Source organism: Macaca thibetana, chromosome 15 (genome assembly GCF_024542745.1).
Source record: "Macaca thibetana thibetana isolate TM-01 chromosome 15, ASM2454274v1, whole genome shotgun sequence".
NCBI lineage: Eukaryota > Metazoa > Chordata > Mammalia > Primates > Cercopithecidae > Macaca > Macaca thibetana.
Genome location: NC_065592.1, coordinates 6,030,892 through 6,050,087, shown reverse-complemented (window position 1 = coordinate 6,050,087; position 19,196 = coordinate 6,030,892). Strand labels below are relative to the sequence as shown.

The following is a 19,196-nucleotide window of genomic DNA, read 5'->3' as shown; positions in this document are numbered from 1 at the left end:
GGCCTTCCTGTGTTGGTATTACAGGCATGAGCCACTGTGCCTGGCCAAAAAATTACATTATTAGAACAACAGCTGTTTCACTGGGGCAAAGAAGTTCCTGCAGCACTGGCTCCCAATAACCAAGACTGTCCTTGCCTTACATAAGACAGCCAAACACAAACCCCAAAACAGACAAAGGAACTGACATTCATTTCCATGTCCTGTCCCCTTTCATTACAGAAGTCTAAGGCAAACTCTCTGATTTCTGTCCTGGATCCCTCTTCCCTTGAGGACTTAAAATTCCTAGAATTATCCATTTTCTTGCATCAGTTTCTTCCTGCCCATTGCTCATTCCCATGAGCATATACACTGCATTTGCTCTAAGAAAACCCTGTCAACAATAAACAAAACCCTTCCTTGTCTCCAAATGACCATTTAGCTTAGTGCCCCCCTTTTCCTGTTCCCCATCAACGTGTATGTTTTCAAAACACTCCTTCCACTCACTTCTTTTACATCTGGTTTCTGACTTAACCACTGCTGCACAAAAATCGCCCACCCATCAGACTCAATGATGACCTCCTTGCTGTTATTTTTCCTTACCCATCTCAGGTAGCGCTAATCCAAATCTCCAGTTCGTGACACACTGTCAAGAGTCTATGCAAGGCCCTCATCATTTGATTTCTCCTGTATCCCTGATTGATTCCACTTCCATGACAACCTCCACCCTAGGTATCCACTATAGCTGTGTTAGTATAACTGAAAAATCCAGAAGGGCTGTGTGTGAGAGAGATTTAGACAAATAGTATTCTACTATAAACTAGGTGTTTTGTGTTTTCAACCAACTTTTAAGTCTTCTGGGACTGACTCACATAGTACTCTTTAGTATGAAACAGCATTTTATTCATCCATCCTTTTAATCAGCTCCAACTCTATATCCTATAAATGACATCCAAGACAGATCCCTTATGGACAGACGTGTATACGTTCTTCTAGTGAGTCTATGCAGGGATGACTGCTAGATCATAAAGGATCACAAACTTTTCCTCACCTGTTATTTTAACTTCCTTTCCTCCTTTCGGTAACACTTCATATACTTATTAACACCAAGTTTTCCCTTCTGCAAACTATTTGTTGTCCATCTTCTACTGATTTCCGTTTTTTGCTGTCGATTTACAAAAGTGCTTTCTGTGTTTTAGCTACTAACCTCTTGCCAGTTGAGGAATGTTTTAAAACTCTCTTCTTCCTATCAGTTGACTCCAAATATAGAGTCCTTCACTAAAAAGACATTAACTTTGACAGAATAAAATCCATTAATATTCATTAATCCATTAATGTGGCTAATGCTTTTTGGTTTTATGATTACCTTCATCACCTAAACTGACATGTTTTCTGATATTTTCTTCAATTTGTTTAGTTTTACTTTCCAAACATATGATTTAACCAGTTTACGTGCTATAAAGTATGAATCTTAGCCTAATTTGTTTTTTCCCAGTGAAGTAGGCCAGTTTCCTCTAACGACCTATCCCTTCCCCACTGATTTGTGATGTCCTATTTATCTCATTTTATCTAACATTGACACATATGCAAGAAGGAAGAGTTCCTTCTTAGGAGCCAAAGGGACTCCCACTGTTTCTCCGGTTATCTGCCTGCCCTGTGCCACTCTCATATATGTCTATCACTACGGCTTTGAAACAGCTTCATAGCAGATAAGGCAAGTATCATTCCCCCCATGCCCTAGTTATGCTGTTCTTTTCAAAGTGATTTTATTATAATACATTTTGCTTTTCCTTACAGATTTTAAAATAAGTCTATCAATCACCTCAAAACAATTCTACTGGGATTTTAACTTGAACTGCATCAAATTTATAAATGAATTCAGAAAGAACTCACATCTTTACAATGTGAAGCTGTCTCATCCATGAACATAGCACCTCTCCATTTTGAACAAAAGACTAGACATCGGGCCAGGCTCGGTGGCTCAAGCCTGTAATCCCAGCACTTTGGGAGGCCGAGACGGGCGGATCACGAGGTCAGGAGATCGAGACCATCCTGGCTAACACGGTGAAACCCCATCTCTACTAAAAAATACAAAAAACTAGCCGGGCGAGGTGGCGGGGGCCTGTGGTCCCAGCTACTCCGGAGGCTGAGCCAGGAGAATGGCGTAAACCCGGGAGGCGGAGCTTGCAGTGAGCTGAGATCCGGCCACTGCACTCCAGCCTGGGCGACAGAGCAAGACTCCGTCTCAAAAAAAAAAAAAAAAAAAAAAAGACTAAACATCTTCATCACCTTTAAAATAGTTTAAAGTGTTTTCCATAAATGTCTCATGCATTCATTAGACTAATTACTAACAGGTATGCAGTTCCAGTTACCATGATATTTTCTTTCATATTTTCTAACTGGCTACTGCTGCTACAGAGGGACACGACTTATTTTTTTGCACATCCATCTTGTGCCCAAATATTGATGCTACTGGGGTTTCTATGTAGGTCATCTGCAAATGATCAGAACCGTGTCTCTTCCAATTATTCATTGCTCCATTTTTGTCATTTTAATGAACTATATCACTGAATATCTATAGCAGCTGTCATTATCTACAACTGTTCCATCAATTGTTGCTTCGTCTATTTTGAATTATTATATATATACACGTTCACAATCAATTGTATACGCTTGGGTAACTGTTCCTTTTACTGATATCTAGTGTCTTTGCCCCTCTGAATTGTTCTCATGTTAAAGTAAATGTTGATTGTAAACTTGCAACTCCAGCTTTCTTTGGTTCATGTTTGTTTGCCGTATAATTTTCCTATTTTAAAAAAGGGACGGGGTCTCACTTTGTTGTCCAGGCTAGTCTCAAATTTCCAAGCTCAAACGATCCTCTGGCCTCTGCCTCCAAAAATGCTGGTATTACAGGCATGAGCCACTGCACCTGGCCATCTTTTTCCATTTTTTCATCTTAAACCTTTCTAGCCTTTTTTTATTTCTGGCAGGTAACATTGTTCCCGGAACTTACATTTTTAAATACATTCTAAAGGTCTCGATATAGCTGTTTATGTATACACTCATTCAGTTATATTCCTTTGGCATTAAAAGCCCTCTCAATCTCAACTCTCGACTCCTCTAAGAAAATCTTGGTCTTATACTTTTTTTCTCTCCCTCTGAGATCCTTATTACACATATATTAACACTTCTCTATCCACTTTATTGCTTTTTCTATTTTCTGCTTCTATCCTTTCATGATAACTTGTGGGAATCTGAGTGGACATTCTAGCTTGCCTATACATTCTTCAGTTGTATCCATGTACTAGCCACTCCATTTACTGAGTTCTCTAACTATTGTGTCCTCTATCCCCAACCAGCTCCTGTTTGTCGTTCTTTATGGTTTTTCCTTCTTGCTTCATGTTTCCACCACGCTCTTTCTTTGAGATATTTAATATGCTTATAGCTAAATCTTATTCTGACTATTCCAATAATTTTGCTTTATCTGCTCCACATTGTTTGGTTTGTTACTTTTCTCTTATAGTGACTATACTCCAGACAGGAAATGCAGATGTTCCCCTCTGAATGCATGCTCCCCAGGGAGACCAGGCACATCAGCTACAAAGGAACACTGCAGGAACAAGTGGCTATAGCCTAGCACCACCTAGCTTCTGTATCTCTACTGATGAGTAGGGTAGAGAGTCATGGGGATACAACTCTGGGAATAAGCATTTCAGTATTATAATCTCTAAGTCTATCCTGATACTTACCTTTCTGAATTCTGACTTCCTTGGTTACAGTAATTCAGTCTTAGGGATGGGAGGGAACAAGTGAACTTTCAAGAACCAAGCAATCCAACTATATCCACTGTTAATTACTCCTCATAGGAGCTGGGATACAATGCCACCCTAATGCTACCCACTGCTTTTGGCAGATATGAGCTAGTTGCAACTTTCCTGCCCTGCACCACAAAGTAACATAAGGGTAGTACTCTAGCCCAGGGTAATGAGGGGAAGAAAAAAAGGGCGAAAACCTAAGAAATTCCTTTCTACTTTAATTCCCATCTATAGGAATTCTAGTCTGCTCTACTTACTATTTCCTTCCCATCCCAAGAACCCAATCACATCCTAGGCTGCCCCAGAGTTTCTCACAATATGTATCAGTTTAACATCTTCAACTACACTCCCTGGCTTCAGCAATGTCACTCCCAAAAGAGAGGGCCATTAACCCATGATCATTTGACATCAAGTAAACAGCATCACAATCTAACCAGAGGCTTAAGCCAAAAACTTCAGAATCATCTTCCCTTCTTAAACTCCCCCCTCAATTCTATCACCAAGTCTTCTAAGTACTCTCTCTAAAATTTACCCCCAATATCTTGAATTCCTCTCCATTTCTACAGCTACCACCCAAATCAAGCCACCACCATCTTTCTCCTGGGCTACTATAGTAGCCCCTTGACTGGTCAACTGCATTTATGCTTACCTTTCCACAGATTACTCTCCACATAGCAACAGCAAATGGTGTGTAAAAAACGTCAACTGGTATTATGTTACTATTCCCCCAGTCTAAATGACCAACCAAATAAAAAGCTTTCAGTACCTTCTCACTGAACTGAGAATGAAACATCAACCTGCGGCTTACAGGGCTGTATCTGACTCTTATTTCTTCAATCTTATTTCATTTCTCTTTACCCCTTATCAGCTACTTTACTTCAGCCATACCAGTCTAATCTCTTTCTTCATAAGACTCAGTTCCCATCTCATGGCATTACATTCTTGACATTCCACCCCACCTCCCGAACAATACTTTCTTCTTCTGGATCTCAGCCAGGTCTCAAGAGCAGCCTCCCAATATCGCCACTCACAACAATTCATCATATTGGCCTATCTGTTTCCCCCACAGAACTGATTACAATCTGAAATTAGCCAAAGCGTCTATAGCCATACCACCCTAAATTCACCCAATCTTGTCTGAAATTGGCTAAAGAAATAGAGCCATCTCCCTACTGGGCACTGAGAATCGAAGTTGGTGCCCAAGAAAAGTACTCCTTGCCTGCCTGCTCCCTGTCCAGGCAACCTACAGTGACCGCTACACAATAGAGGTACCAGTAGAGGACTGCAGGAAACAGAAAGCACATCTAAGTTTTAAAATAAAAGAGTATTTGCCACAACTGACTGCAAAAAAATTGGTCCCTGGCAAAACAGTGCACATGTATCCAATTAACACTTTCATGTGTTAAATACAGCGATCAAAAAAAATAATCTTCCAGTCACATCAATATACAAAGGACTCATTTCTAAAAGCTGAATCTGTTCTCACTTTTTTTGTGAGGGATAATTCTACGTAATGTCACTATGTTCCACTTGCAATAAACATAACCAAATAATTAAATCTATGTTTCAGGTTCTAAATAGGATATAAACCAAATTTGGTAACCCTCCTAAAAAAAGTCTATGCCGGGCATGGTGGCTCACACCTGTAATCCCAGCATTTTGGGAGGCTGAGGCAAGCGGATCATGAAGTCAGAAGATTGAGACCATCCTGACTAACACAGTGAAACCCCGTCGCTACTAAAAACACAAAAACAGCCGAGCGCGGTGGCTCAAGCCTGTAATCCCAGCACTTTGGGAGGTCGAGACAGGTGGACCACGAGGTCAGGAGATCGAGACCATCCTGGCTAACACGGTGAAACCCCGTCTCTACTAAAAAATACAAAAAAATAGCCGGGCGAGGTGGCGGGGGCCTGTAGTCCCAGCTACTCGGGAGGCTGAGGCAGGAGAATGGCGTAAACCCGGGAGGTGGAGCTTGCAGTGAGCTGAGATCCGGCTACTGCACTCCAGCCTGGGCCACAAAGCGAGACTCCATCTCAAAAAACAAAACACACAAAAACTAAAACAAAAATTAGCCAGATGTGGTGGCGGACACCTGGTGGCAGGCGCCTATAGTCCCAGCTACTCAGGAGGCTGAGGAGGGAGAATGGCGTGAACCCGGGAGCCAGAGCTGGCAGTGAGCCTAGATCGCACCACTGCACTCCAGCCTGGGTGACAGAGTGAGACTCCGTCTCAGAAAAACAAAAACAAAAAAAAATCTGTACAACCTATAGCATCCCATTAACAAAGTGAAAGTAAAATTGCATCAAATTACAACAGGAATAGGGTGTAACTCTTGGTTCAGAATTGCAGTTGACGCCACAGCCCACAGCTTATTACAAAGACTAAAAACTAAAATTAAACAAGGCATCTTAATACAACCAATAATTACTGGCCTGTATAAACCAGGAATGATTAAACAAGATGGCTGAACTTGTATGGTTAAAAAGAAAGGTGTAGGCCGGGCGCGGTGGCTCAAGCCTGTAATCCCAGCACTTTGGGAGGCCGAGGCGGGCGGATCACGAGGTCAGGAGATCGAGACCATCCTGGCTAACACGGTGAAACCCCGTCTCTACTAAAAATACAAAAAGAAATTAGCCGGGCGTGGTGGCGGGCGCCTGTAGTCCCAGCTACTCCGGAGGCTGAGGCAGGAGAATGGCGTGAACCCGGGAGGCGGAGCTTGCAGTGAGCCGAGATCGCGCCACTGCACTCCAGTCTGGGCGACAGAGCTAGACTCCGTCTCAAAGAAAAAAAAAATAAAATAAATAAATAAATAAATAAAAAGAAAGGTGTAACTTCAAAGTAGATTGAACATACACCATTTCCTTCCCTCCTGAAACCCCACTAAAACACCAAAGAGATTTTTAAAAACAGCACTGACCAATTAGAACAAAAAGGACAGAAGAAGAGACAAGAGTAACCAAACTTTGGAAGCTGCAAAGCAGAGAGATGAATGGAACTAACTTAGCAAGTCCAAGAATGTGAAGTCCAACTGGGAAGCAACAGACCTCTGTAAGGATGGCTAGAAGGAAACTATTGCTCCTTCATCCCAGCAAAAAATGACAAGAGATTTTGTCTCTAGAAAGGATAAGCAGTCTCTGACCTCGGTGACAGCAAGAAGGATGAGGATACTATGTAGAAAAAAAAAAAAAGTAAATGTGTATATACCAAATGCTTGAACACCTCTCCTCCCTGACTCCTATCCCAGCCCTCTTCCCACACTCAGCTCCCTGCCATGCCTACACTTCCCAGGTAAAATATTTGATGATTCTTTTTTGGGAACTGAGACCTGACAAGAAAAATAAAGACACTAATAGGCTGGGTGCAGTGGCTTGCACCTGTAATCCCAGCACTTTGGCAGGCCAAGACGGGTGGATTACCTGAGGTCAGGAGTTTGAGACCAGCCTGACCAATATGGCAAAACCTCGTCTCTACTAAAAATACAAATATTAGGGCCGGGCACGGTGGCTCACGCCTGTAATCCCAGCATTTTGGGAGGCCGAGGTGGGTGGATCACGAGGTCAGGAGATCAAGACCATCTTGGCCAACACGGTGAAATCCCGTCTCTACTAAAAAATACAAAAAATTAGCTGGGCACAGTGGTGGGCACCTGTAGTCCCAGTTTCTTGTGAGGCTGAGGCAGGAGAATGGCGTGAACCCAGGAGGCGGAGCTGCCAGTGAGCCAAGATCACGCCACTGCACTCCAGCCTGGGAGACAGAATGAGACGCCGACTCAAAAAAAAAAAACAAAAAACAAAAATTAGCCGGGTGTGGTGGTGTGCACCTGTAGTCCCAGCTATTTGGGAGGCTGAGACAGGAGAAATGCTTAAACCCAAGAGGTAGAGGTTGCGGCGAGCCGAGATCGGGTCACTGCACTCTAGCCTGGGCAACAGAGTGAGACTCCATCTGAAGAAAAAAGAAAAAAAGACATTGGGGTGGGGCTTCCTAATGAAGTGCCAATGGTCAACAAGCCCACCCTTTCACTCAGAGCTTCTGGTGTTTTCACCTTTTATATATATAATAAAATACAGATTATAACTGCACCTAAACGCAAAACCTTACCATAAAGAATGAAACTAATGTTGGGTATTACCCTGCTATGGCACCCCTCAGATCACATTTGCCTTCCAGAGTGCAACCATAAACGGGTTCATTTTTGTAAAAGTATCTGAAGATTTCATGTTTTCCTAGGCATCTTTCTTAACTTGTTGCTAATCAAATTTATTCTTTTTAAAGTAACATTTTTTAAATGGAGATAGTATTTCACACAACATGAAATTCACCATTTTAAAGTGTACGTCTCAGTGGTTTTTAGTACCATGGTTTTATTTACTATGCCGTGCAACCATCACCACTACCTCATTCCACAGCATTTCCATCACCCCAAAAGAAACCTTATACCTATCAGCAGTCCCAATTCCCACCTCCTTCCTTCCCCTGACAACTACTCATCTTTCTGTCTCTACAGGTGTGCCTATTCTGGACAATACATATGAATGGAATCATACAATACGTGACCTTCTGAACCTGACTTATTTCACTTAGCACAATGTTTTCAAGGTTCATTAGTGAACACAGATCTTCACTTCTCTTTATGGCTGAATATTATTCCATTCATTGTATGAACAGACCTATTTATCCATTCATCAACTACACACACATTTGGGTTGTTTCCACTTTTTGGCTACCATGAATAATGTTCCAATCTACTTTTTAGTTTCCTGTTCTTAAATGTGAGTAGACCACCAGAAATCATTACCACATAAAAAAAGAAATTAATAGAAAGGACTATAAACACTAAAATGAACAGGAAAAAACTAACTGGGGAGACAGGAAGCATGCAAAAAGAGAACAACTTTTAGCTAACTTTAAAATTATCATTAATAAACTTTAGCTAATAAAAAATACCACATCCACAAAATAAAGGACTATTCCGAGAACCAGAGTTCCAGGAAACTAAAAATACACTAAAAAGAATGCAATGGATTTGGGAGAAAAGTTGAGGTGGCCTCCAAGAAAGGAGAACAAAAAGAAAATGAGATAAAAGATAGAAAAAATTAAAGAAAATGAGAAGATTAAAGAAATTCTAAGATATACAAAGTTTCAAAAATGTACCTCCCATATACCCTCTTCTCTGGAAGCCTGAAGGACAGGCCTCGCTAACATGAGTGACCAAGAAAGATGACGGGGGTGGAGCCCTTGGGACCCAACCCAAGGATAAGGACTACTATTTCAGGAATATCATCATGCACCACACACAGAACAAATTTATAGATTAACTAATGTGCCTGATCATAAGAGATTTAAACATTCAAAAAAAGACAGCCTGGCATTAATTTAGTAATAAGTAAAAAATTAAATAAACATATAAAACAATAAATCCAAGGAAAACACAGAGTTTGGAAGGAAATGGAAAGGCAATTGCAGCATACTACATGGCTTAGCTGAAGATATCTTTCACATAGTCAAAATAACAAAAATGGATCTAAAAATTTCAAGACAATCCCCTAATGAGGATGAGGGAACAGGAAGGGTGTGTGCAAGGGTTAGGCTGGGAACGGGGGTAGTTCCTGAAGCAGGAAATAGAAACGCCTAAAACTGAAAAATCAAGGAGTTACAATATGGGAATGTTACTCAGAAATAGGAAGGAGGGCCAGGCAGGATGGCTCATGCCTGTAATTGTAGCACTGTGAGAGGCCAAGGCAGGTGGATCGCTTGAGTCCAGTAGTTTTGAGACCAGCCTAGGCAACATGGCAAAAAGTCTGCCCCTACTAAAAACACAAAAATTAGCTGGACATTATGGTGTGAGCCTGTAGTCCCAGTTACTCGAGACACTGTGATGGAAGGACCACCTGAGCCCAAGAGGTTGAGGCTGCAGTGAGCCATATAATTGCACCACTGTACTCCAGCCTGGGGGACAGGAGTGAGACCCTGTCTCAAATAAATAAATAAATAAACAAACAAATATGGAAAGAAATTTTCAAAGGACTCATTAAGAATAGAAAATAGTTACTTGGGGTCCAACACAGTGGCTCACGCCTGCAATCCCAGCACTTTGGGAGGCCGAGGCGGGCAGATCACGAGGTCAGGAGATTGAGACTATCCTGGCTAACATGGTGAAACTCCGCCTCTACTAAAAATACAAAAATTAGCCAGGCATGGTGATGGGCATCTGTCGTCCCAGCTACTTGGGAGGCTGAGGCAGGAGAATGGCGTGAACCCAGGAGGCAGAGCTTGCAGTGAGCCAAGATCGCGCCACTGCACTCCAGCTTGGGCGACACCCGTCTCAAAAAAAAAAAAGAAAGAAAATAGTTACTTAGGGGATGGGGGTGCCTGATGTTCTTTATAATGGGCCAGATAGAAATCTTTGACGATTTTAAACTCTGTATATGTACAAATGGAACTTATGCTCATTCTGTTTTTAAAAAGCTGAGATGGGCGGGCGTGGTGGCTCAACCCTGTAATCCCAGCACTTTGGGAGGCCGAGGTGGGCGGATCACGAGGTCAGGAGATCGAGACCATCCTGGCTAACATGGTGAAACCCCGTCTCTACTAAAAAATACAAAAAACTAGCCGGGCGAGGTGGCACATGCTACTCGGGAGGCTGAGGCAGGAGAATGGCGTAAACCCGGGAGGCAGAGTTTGCAGTGAGCTGAGATCTGGCCACTGCACTCCAACCTGGGCAGTAAAGCGAGACTCCGTCTCAAAAAAAAAAAAAAAAAAAAAAAAGGCTGAGACTACAAAAATGTCCTGAAGAAAATAAATCTTAATAAGTACCTTTAACTCAGGAAATAAAAGTATGTGTCTATCCCTCATAGGGTTATGAATGGCTTCTAAGCAATTTAGTGCTTTCCAGCGAAAATAAAGCAACTCCTGCTAAAACGAAAGTACCTTAGGAAAAAAGAAAAATAATAAAGCAACTCTCAACAATGGCTAAAATTTGGGGCACAAATTGATCAAAAGATTAAACATAAAGCACATTTATGAAGATACACTGACTCAAGCTATGTAAAAGCCATTTATCTCACCAGGTACAGCATTAACAACTCACTTCTTTTGTAGTAGACTTGTTCCTTTGTACATTACACTTCCTTCTCCAACACTCCAATCTTACTGTTATCAGACTGTCTTTGCACTCCACTCTGCCTGAACATACTTCCCACAGTTAACTCCCAGTCACTTGGGTCTCAGTGTAAATATCATCTGCTCATAGAGGTTATCTGATCTCTCCAGAAAGTATCCTGTCCCCTTCGTTCTAGATCATACTAGAGTCTTTATCTCAATCTGAAATGGTCACTTCCAGAAGGAAGAAACCTCATCTGTCTTGTTCACCACTTCATCTCCCACACTTTTAAGAGCACTTGGCACACACTAGGCACTCAAATATCAAGTTAACGAACCATGACTACTTACCTCAACATTGTTAGTTTTAAGAGTCTTACTGTATTCGCAAAGATTTCTTTTGAAGAATAAGTAAAAATTTGCTCCCACCTCTTACCTGCCTTGAAAACACACACACAAAAATCCTTCCAAACGCAACTGCTTACACTAAAGAATTATTTGCTGTTTTTCTCAAATTTTAACTGGGAATCTTATCGTCTGTCAATTCTACTTGAGTAAGAAGGAGAGAAAAACCAGAATAGGATGTGCTGGGGTTGGGCAGGCTGTTACATAGAGCAGCTGCTATGAGGAGTAAGAAACTGGGGCCGGGTGCGGTGGCTCACGCCTGTAATCCCAGCACTATGGGAGGCCAAGGCGGGCGGATCACAAGGTCAGGAGATAGAGACCATCCTGGCTAATACGGCGAAAACCAGTCTCTGCTAAAGATACAAAAAGTTAGCAGGGCGTGGTGGCATATAGTCTCAGCTACTCATGAGGCTGCGAGGCAGGAGAATGGCGTGAACCCAGGAGGCGGAGTTTGCAGCGAGCCGAGATCACACCACCACTGCACTCCAGCCTGGGCAACAGAGCGAGACTCCGTCTCAAAAAAAAAAAAAGAAACTGGGAAGTCTGATGTGTAGAGAAATTTAGGATTCATTACTACTACTTTGTGTTCGATGTAATTCACCCTTTGCTACCTCCTCAAGAAAACTACAGCAGAGGTCTCTGTTATTTACAAACAAAACAAATGCAGATGAGAAACTATCTCCTCTGAGAAGTCCTCCTTTACCTGTGTATCAATAAACATTTCCTTCAGTGTTACCTCTGGACTTGGTATGTTATTAGCACCCCGAGTTGTGTCTATTAACTCCAAGGAGCAGAGGGTTAAGTGTTTTCAGCCAGGCACAGTGGCTCATGCCCGTAATCCCAGCACTTTGGGAGGCCGAGGCTGGTGGATCACCTGAGGTCAGAATCAGAAGTTCGAGACCAGCCTGACTAACATGGTGAAACCCCTTCTCTACTAAAAACACAAAATTAGCCAGGCCTGGTGGCACATGCCTGTAATCTTAGCTACTTGGGAGGCTGAGGCAGGAGAATCACTTGAACCTGGGAAGCGGAGGTTGCAGTGAGCTGAGATAGCACCATTGCACTCCAGCCTGGGCAGCAAGAACAAAACTCCATCTCAAAAAAAAAAGTTTCCTCTGTATTGCCAGTATCTAGAACAGTGGCTGGCACAAATGTCTGTTCAACATGAAATCTAAAAGCAGTATCTAAATCAAAAAGGTCAATTATTTTAACTATACTTTTTTTTTGTTTTTCTTTTGAAATGGAGTCTCGCTCTGTCGCCCAGGTTGGAGAGCAGTGGCGCGACTTCGGCTCACTGCAACCTCCGTCTCCTGGGTTTAAGCAATTCTCTGCCTCAGCCTCCTGAGTAGCTGGGATTACACGCACCCACAACCATGCCCGGCTGATTTTTGAACTACACTCTCATTTTCACTCAGCAAGGTAAAGAGGTAACTTGAAAAGTTTGGAGAGGCATACAAATGAAACACATACTTACTGTTTCAAAAGTATTCAATACCACCAAAGGGAAAAAAACATTAAAATAATCTCCATAATTGTGAAATCTGACAGGCACAGGTCTTGAGATGGACTGACAAAGACTTGCAGGGGGCCCACACTGATCAAAGTTCAAAAACATTTCGTATTTCCATTTTAAGACCTCTTTAACGAAGGTGTCAGAGACAGACTGTGATGACAAGAGAATGTTTACTGGAGAGGAAGATGGAAAATATTTGCTTTCACCAAATGGAACTTTGCAACCTTGCCTGTTGGAATTATTCGGAGACTGAGGATGAAGAACATTGCTCGAATTTTTCATTTCACCCACTGGCTTCTGAGCTACGAGGGGAGCTGGCTGTGGTACTTTCAAAATTGACTGTATCCCCTTTGACTTATTTTTTAGAGATGGTGAAAGTGCTGAAGAAGTTTCCAAAGATTTAGAAAGACCAGCAATTCGTGAAGTACTCTTTGAGCTAAAAATCTTAGCAGTGGTAGGTCTCAAAGGTTTAGATGCAGAAGGAGGCAAACCAGGTTTACGAAATACATCGTCATCTGCTGCTTTCACTTCAGAGTGTTGTGGGCAGTATTCACCCTGGTTTTTTGTGGTTTCAAGACAATCTTTGTACTTACACTTTGTGCCACTCAAAGATTCCAACTGAGGCTGACTTACAGAATCTTCTTCAACCTGAACTGTATCTTTTCCATGAATTAGTTCAATGAATTTATAATTGTCATTCTCCATTTGTGAACATAAATCCATATCTTCAGGATCATTTTGTGTTAAAAATAAGTTATCTTCCTCTATATCACTGCTGGAGTCAGGCTCTCCCTCGTTCAAAGTTGCCATCTCTGTATGATGTGCTGTCGAATCACCTCCCCGCAGAGGGTCCTCTGAAGTACAGACAATTACTTCACTTGTTGGTACTGTTCCATTTAACACTATAGAATCACACTGGTTCAAAGGGCAAGCACCATCAGTCGCTGGAGACCCATGTTTTGCTTTTATGGTTTCTGGTTCAGAAGGCATGCATTTTATTAATTGTTTTTCATTACTGTTGGCAAGTACCTCAGTTCCTCCTGTACAATCATAATCTGACCTATCAGATTCTGGTACAAGTAAGTCAGAATTCTGTGCTGTATGAGGCCCTGCTCTTGTAGTATCTGTACTTTCACAATCAGAAAGTCTTTGTCTATTTTTTTGTGATTTGGGTCTGATCTGCCTTTGCATCTGAAGTTCTTGACTAGTCAGCAGTTTCTTATTATTTCTGACAGACAGGTTCTGAGGAGAAATTAATTTAGTCTTTTTTCGAGTATCAACTACTCCAACAGTTTTGCCATGATCACGTAACTGAGCTACATAATCCAAAGATCGCTGGGACAACTCAAATGCCCTACGAGGACCCTTTTTCAGGCCAAGTTTCTCCACTGTTGAAGTTGGTTCAGGACACTGACGAAATTTCTTTGGTGGCACTATAGCAGGAGTTGTCCTACAACTGAGGTAATTTGAACTTCTATTCTGTCCTTTTTTGGCATCCGAATGAGTTTTCTTAGGGGTCTTAGAAACTGGAACTTTCCTGATGGGTTCTGTATAAGTACAAAGCTTTGAAGATTTCTTTTGTGAAACCGTAGTGGCTCTCTGAATACTTGAATTGGGAGTTGTAGTCCTTCTATCTATACTTTTAAAATCATTTCCAATAAGATCTCTCTTATTAGTATCAGACTGGCCCTCATTTCCGACAGAAGATGAAGGCCTCACAGGATCTTCAGGAATTGGTTTTTCAGATCGTTTTCTCTTAGGCTTTTTTACTTCAATTTCACAAAATTCCTCAACAGAAACACGACTGCTCTGTGGTCTTGCGTGTTCTTCAATACCCTCTGCCCCTTTTTTAACAACTTCAGATACATAATCTGTACAATCCTGACCATTTGTGGTATTGGCTATAGGAGTCAAACATTTTTTCTCACCATCTTGAACTGAATTATTATTGTCTAGATGATCTTGCCAAACGGAAAACACTTCTGATGCACTTTCAAACTCAAAACACTGAGAATCAGATTCCTCAAACTGAAAAAGAGACTTCGTCTTTTCTTCCTTTACTGGATTCTTTTCCTCCTTGACTGTTGAAATGTGCTGCTCTGGATGTTCCTTCTCAAGGCATCTTTTGTCCTGTTTAGTGAGTTTCTCAAGACTCAGGATTCTTTCATCATCATCATCATCATCATCAGAATCTGAAATAATAATCACCTGTCCACGGGAGGCATCGCCAACATTATTTTGGTTAGCTGTGAAACATCTTTTATCTTCTTTTCCTTTCCTTTGTAGCTGGGATGAGTTCTGAGGGGAATCAGATGGAAACGTGATAACACTGGCTTGAGCTAGTAAAGATAATTTGTGAAGGTCTCTGTCTATCTGAGAATCCGTTAAGGTGTCAGATTTAGGACTGATGCCAGGGGCCTGTTCTCTTGTCAAGTTAGAATAAATCACATTGGTACTATTACTCATCGCCTCATCTCTTGATTCAGGTACAGTCATAAGATCTTTAAAGGAAGATGATTTCTTCTCTAAAGTATTGGCCATTTCTGTAAAGAGGATCGAATCTTTATCATCAACATGAAATTCCTGTATTTCACAACTGTTTTCATGGGAATAGAAAATATCTAACTCTTCATTCTTTAATTGCTTCTCTTCTGGCAATAAATTGTTTTGAGATTTTTGTTCTCCATTCTTATTATCATCCAGACCACCACTAGGGTCTAAAGAAAGATTGTGTATGAAACCACCTCCTTTCTGAACTCCTGTATCTTTCCTTGAATAGAAACGCTCAATGTTAGATACAGTCAAATTTTCGTCTAAATTGATAGTATTATTGACCAAAGTACTCTTCCTGTGTTGCTTCTTTATTACATGTGATAACTTTGCACAGATTTCATCTTTCTGTACCTTAGTTTTTCGTTTTGAGGTTTTAGCAAGAGCATCATCCTTTAAAGAGAAATCTTCATTTGATGTGGACACTTTTTCCAAAGCATCAGTGCTAGAATCAGTCAACAAACGTGTTGATACTATTATTCCTCTGTCACATCCCCTTTCTGGACCATTTCTTGAAGTACAATCCTCTGGTGTATATGAGGAGTTCTCCTTTACAGACTTCTGCTTCCTTGTACTTATTTTAATTTCATCTTCAGCTCTTTCAGTAAAAATGTTTTCACTACTCTGCTTTAAGCATGACCCAGCTGAGAGCTGGTCTTCTAGTTTTACATCCTTTATATAATTTTGCTCATCATTGTCACCTCCTATAGTATTATCTGCTTTGATCAGTACACTGTCTTGCGCTTTCATTGGTTCTTTAGAAAATGTTGGGCTGGAAGCTTCCAAACAATGCATATCTTTTCTAGACTTCTTCCCTATTTGTTCACTTTCTTCTTTATTATAAGATGCAGGAGAGGTTTTACATGTAGAAGTCAGATCCACAAAAGTGTTACATGGAGGTGCTTTGAATTTTATGTTTCTAATAATTTGCTTTAAACAAGTTTGTAGCTCGTGGGTTTCCTGACTAGTCAACTGCCAACCTAGAGATAAATTTCCTCTAAGGAATAAGTTGAGTTTATCCCAGAATCGCTTGCAAAGAGATTGCTGCCCAAGCTGATAACCTTCTTTAAGGAGACTTCTAATCAGCTGCACACAAGCAAGTTGTACAGAGTTCGATGGCATGGAATGCAACGACAGTGATGATATCATTGCTGTTCCTTTGGAGCAATTTCCAGATGATTTCTCAGAACTCCGTGTAAATGCAGTGGTAGGAAGCTTGGCACATTTGACGACAGCTTCTACCCATTGCTGGGAACTTACCCACAGCAAATGCAAACATTTTTTATTTCTATGCAGTTCAATCACTGATACCAAAATTAGAAGAAAAAATTCAGTGACTTTGTCACACATGGCATCTGTTTGGTTGAGGACATCTTTGACTTCAGAGTACAGATGATGAACAACCTCTACTATGTAAGCCACACCCAAATCCTTAAGATCCATGAGGGACTGGACAAAAGGGATGAACCACAGAAATGTGCTGTTATGAACACGCATGTCTTGACCAATATCTGACTGAAGCACACTGGCTAATGTTTCCATTTCTTCATACATGTTAGGACAATAATCTGGGCAAATGGCTGTTCTCCATCCAGAATCCTAAAAGGAAAGAAATGCTGATGTTCAGATAAATAAGCACCACTTATGACAGGTTCAACATCCAAGTCGTTAAGAAAAATATGTCTCCCAACTCTCTTATTTTGGTTTACCACATCATTATTACGGTATACAATGGAATGGTGTAATTGTGGCATACAATTATATCACAATCGTAATATACCTAACTCCAAAGAAACTAAAAATATAAACTGAATTTTGAGGTTAAAGTTTCATAAAAAGACAAATTGATAACACTTTTATGTACTCTCAGCTTTTTTCCACTAGCTAGTTTTGATTTCTAGTCATACCACGTATGTCCCCATAAACTTTCCATCGTCCCTAAATGTACTTAGAAATTAATTTTCCAAAGTATACACACTGTAGCTAGAGTCCATCTTCCCCAATGCACAATACACCTGCTGTTCAATGAGAAGGTCTTTTACATAGTAGTAGATTGAGAACAGCTACATATCATAAAATCAACAACTCAACAAATTATATAAAATAGTCTACACAACACAAAGGCAATAAAACAGCATCTGAATTTTCAAAGTGTTTTATACCTTTTTGGTCTTTTCAGGATTATAATTGTATACGATCTGGCTGCAAGTCACCATATCATCCAAATACGACTCCGGTTCTAACTTGGTCCTTAAATATTAAGAATAAATAGAAATTACTGAAATTAAGGGGGGAAAAAAAGGCAGAAACACCTCTTGTTAAGAAATTCAGTGGAACACACTTTCTTACAGAAATGATGTATAAATCCTGACATTAGCTGAACTAACCTTACAGAGCTGTTCCGTATATGTTGGATCTCTCTATTGTAGCTTGCATTGTTGATAATGGTTTGAAATGCCTCAATAGGATCAATAAGCTGACCCCAGACCTTAGATCCAAGGCGGTCCAGAATCACCATAAAACAGTGTAATGCTGGCCAGAAAGGATCCACACTATCATCTGAAATACAATGGCACAAATCGTTGAATTACTAAACAGTTAGAAAAACATACTAAAATACATTGAGAATTAAGCATTCTTTATCTAGTGAGTAGTAACCAAACTAAAAGCCAAGCAACAAATAATTTAAAGTAGCACGCCACCAATCCTTAGACACACATAGGTTTTAAAAAGCAGGTACATTTTCAAGATTTTTTTTCAAGCAATACTATGATACTTCTGAAAAAAAAAAAATTAATGGCAAATTATTTAATGGGCAAGAAAACAGTAGAACAGTCTAGGTAAACACAATCTTTTCACACCCTATTTGCCATACCAGAAACAACCTTTTCTAACTTAGCTCCTCAACCCCTCCCAAAACTTTGTAGTCCCATCCTCCAATAACTAACAGAAAAGAAGATGAAAAAATATAAAGGAAAGAGAAAGAAACTTGGTATTTACAGATCTACATGAAGCCCACAACACAAGAAATTCTCTTTCAGCATGATCCTGAATTTTGTGTCATGCAGTTAGTGTAAATGACTAAAATCTTTTTTTTTTTTGGCGACGGAGTCTTGCTCTGTAGCCCAGGCAGGAATGCAGTCGCGCGATCTTGGCTCACTGCAAGCCCCGCCTCCCAGGTTCACACTGCTCTCCTGCCTCAGCCTCCCCAGTAGCTGGGGCTACAGGTGCCCACCGCCACGCCTGGCTAATTTTTACTATGTTTTAGTAGAGATGGGGTTTCACCATGTTAGCCAGGATGGTCTCGATCTCCTGACCTTGTGATCCGCCCGTCTCGGCCTCCCAAAGTGCTGGGATTACAGACGTGAGCCACCGCACCCAGTCAATGACTAAATTCTTTAGCTAAGGAGTAAGGCAAAGATACACACTCTTCATCCGTCCGTATCTCAACGTGGCTTTGCTATTATCTACTTTTCATCCAACTTCCTGCTTCTCTATTAGATATGCAGTAGCAATATACTGCCCTACTCAAAGACCTTCAATGGCTACTTAATGTCTTCCAAGAAAATTCAAAGTCCTCAGTCAAGAACTTAAAAGATACTGATCTACTATTTCCATTTTTATTTTTCATATTCCTGTAATCATATACTATCTACAGCAAAAATAGATCACTGCCTTTTTCCAAAATAAGCCCTAGAATGCCCTTGCTTCTAGCACAACCTATCAAAATCCTACTCATCCTTAAAAGTTCAGCTTAAATGCCTCCTACTATATATTAAACATTCCCCCACTTCAGTCATCTACAGTACTCTTCTAAGGCAAGTGCTGGAATTCACTCA

At 40.9% G+C, this 19,196-nt stretch overlaps 2 protein-coding genes across 11 annotated transcripts in view; one reads left to right on the top strand and one right to left on the bottom strand.

The window, feature by feature from the left end:
- GTF3C5 (general transcription factor IIIC subunit 5) overlaps window positions 1-19,196 on the top strand; it is an 870,547-nt gene that overhangs the window by 99,299 nt on the left and 752,052 nt on the right. The gene's annotated exons all lie outside the window — the stretch shown is intronic.
- SETX (senataxin) overlaps window positions 1-19,196 on the bottom strand; it is a 102,609-nt gene that overhangs the window by 56,283 nt on the left and 27,130 nt on the right. For all 10 annotated transcript variants that reach the window (XM_050759656.1, XM_050759660.1, XM_050759657.1 and 7 more), the window contains 3 exons: window positions 17,745-17,916; window positions 17,520-17,607; window positions 12,769-16,956 (listed from right to left, as the gene is read on the bottom strand). In XM_050759656.1, coding sequence (XP_050615613.1) covers window positions 12,769-16,956; window positions 17,520-17,607; window positions 17,745-17,916 — 4,448 coding nt within the window. The remainder of the gene's footprint in view (window positions 1-12,768; window positions 16,957-17,519; window positions 17,608-17,744; window positions 17,917-19,196) is intronic.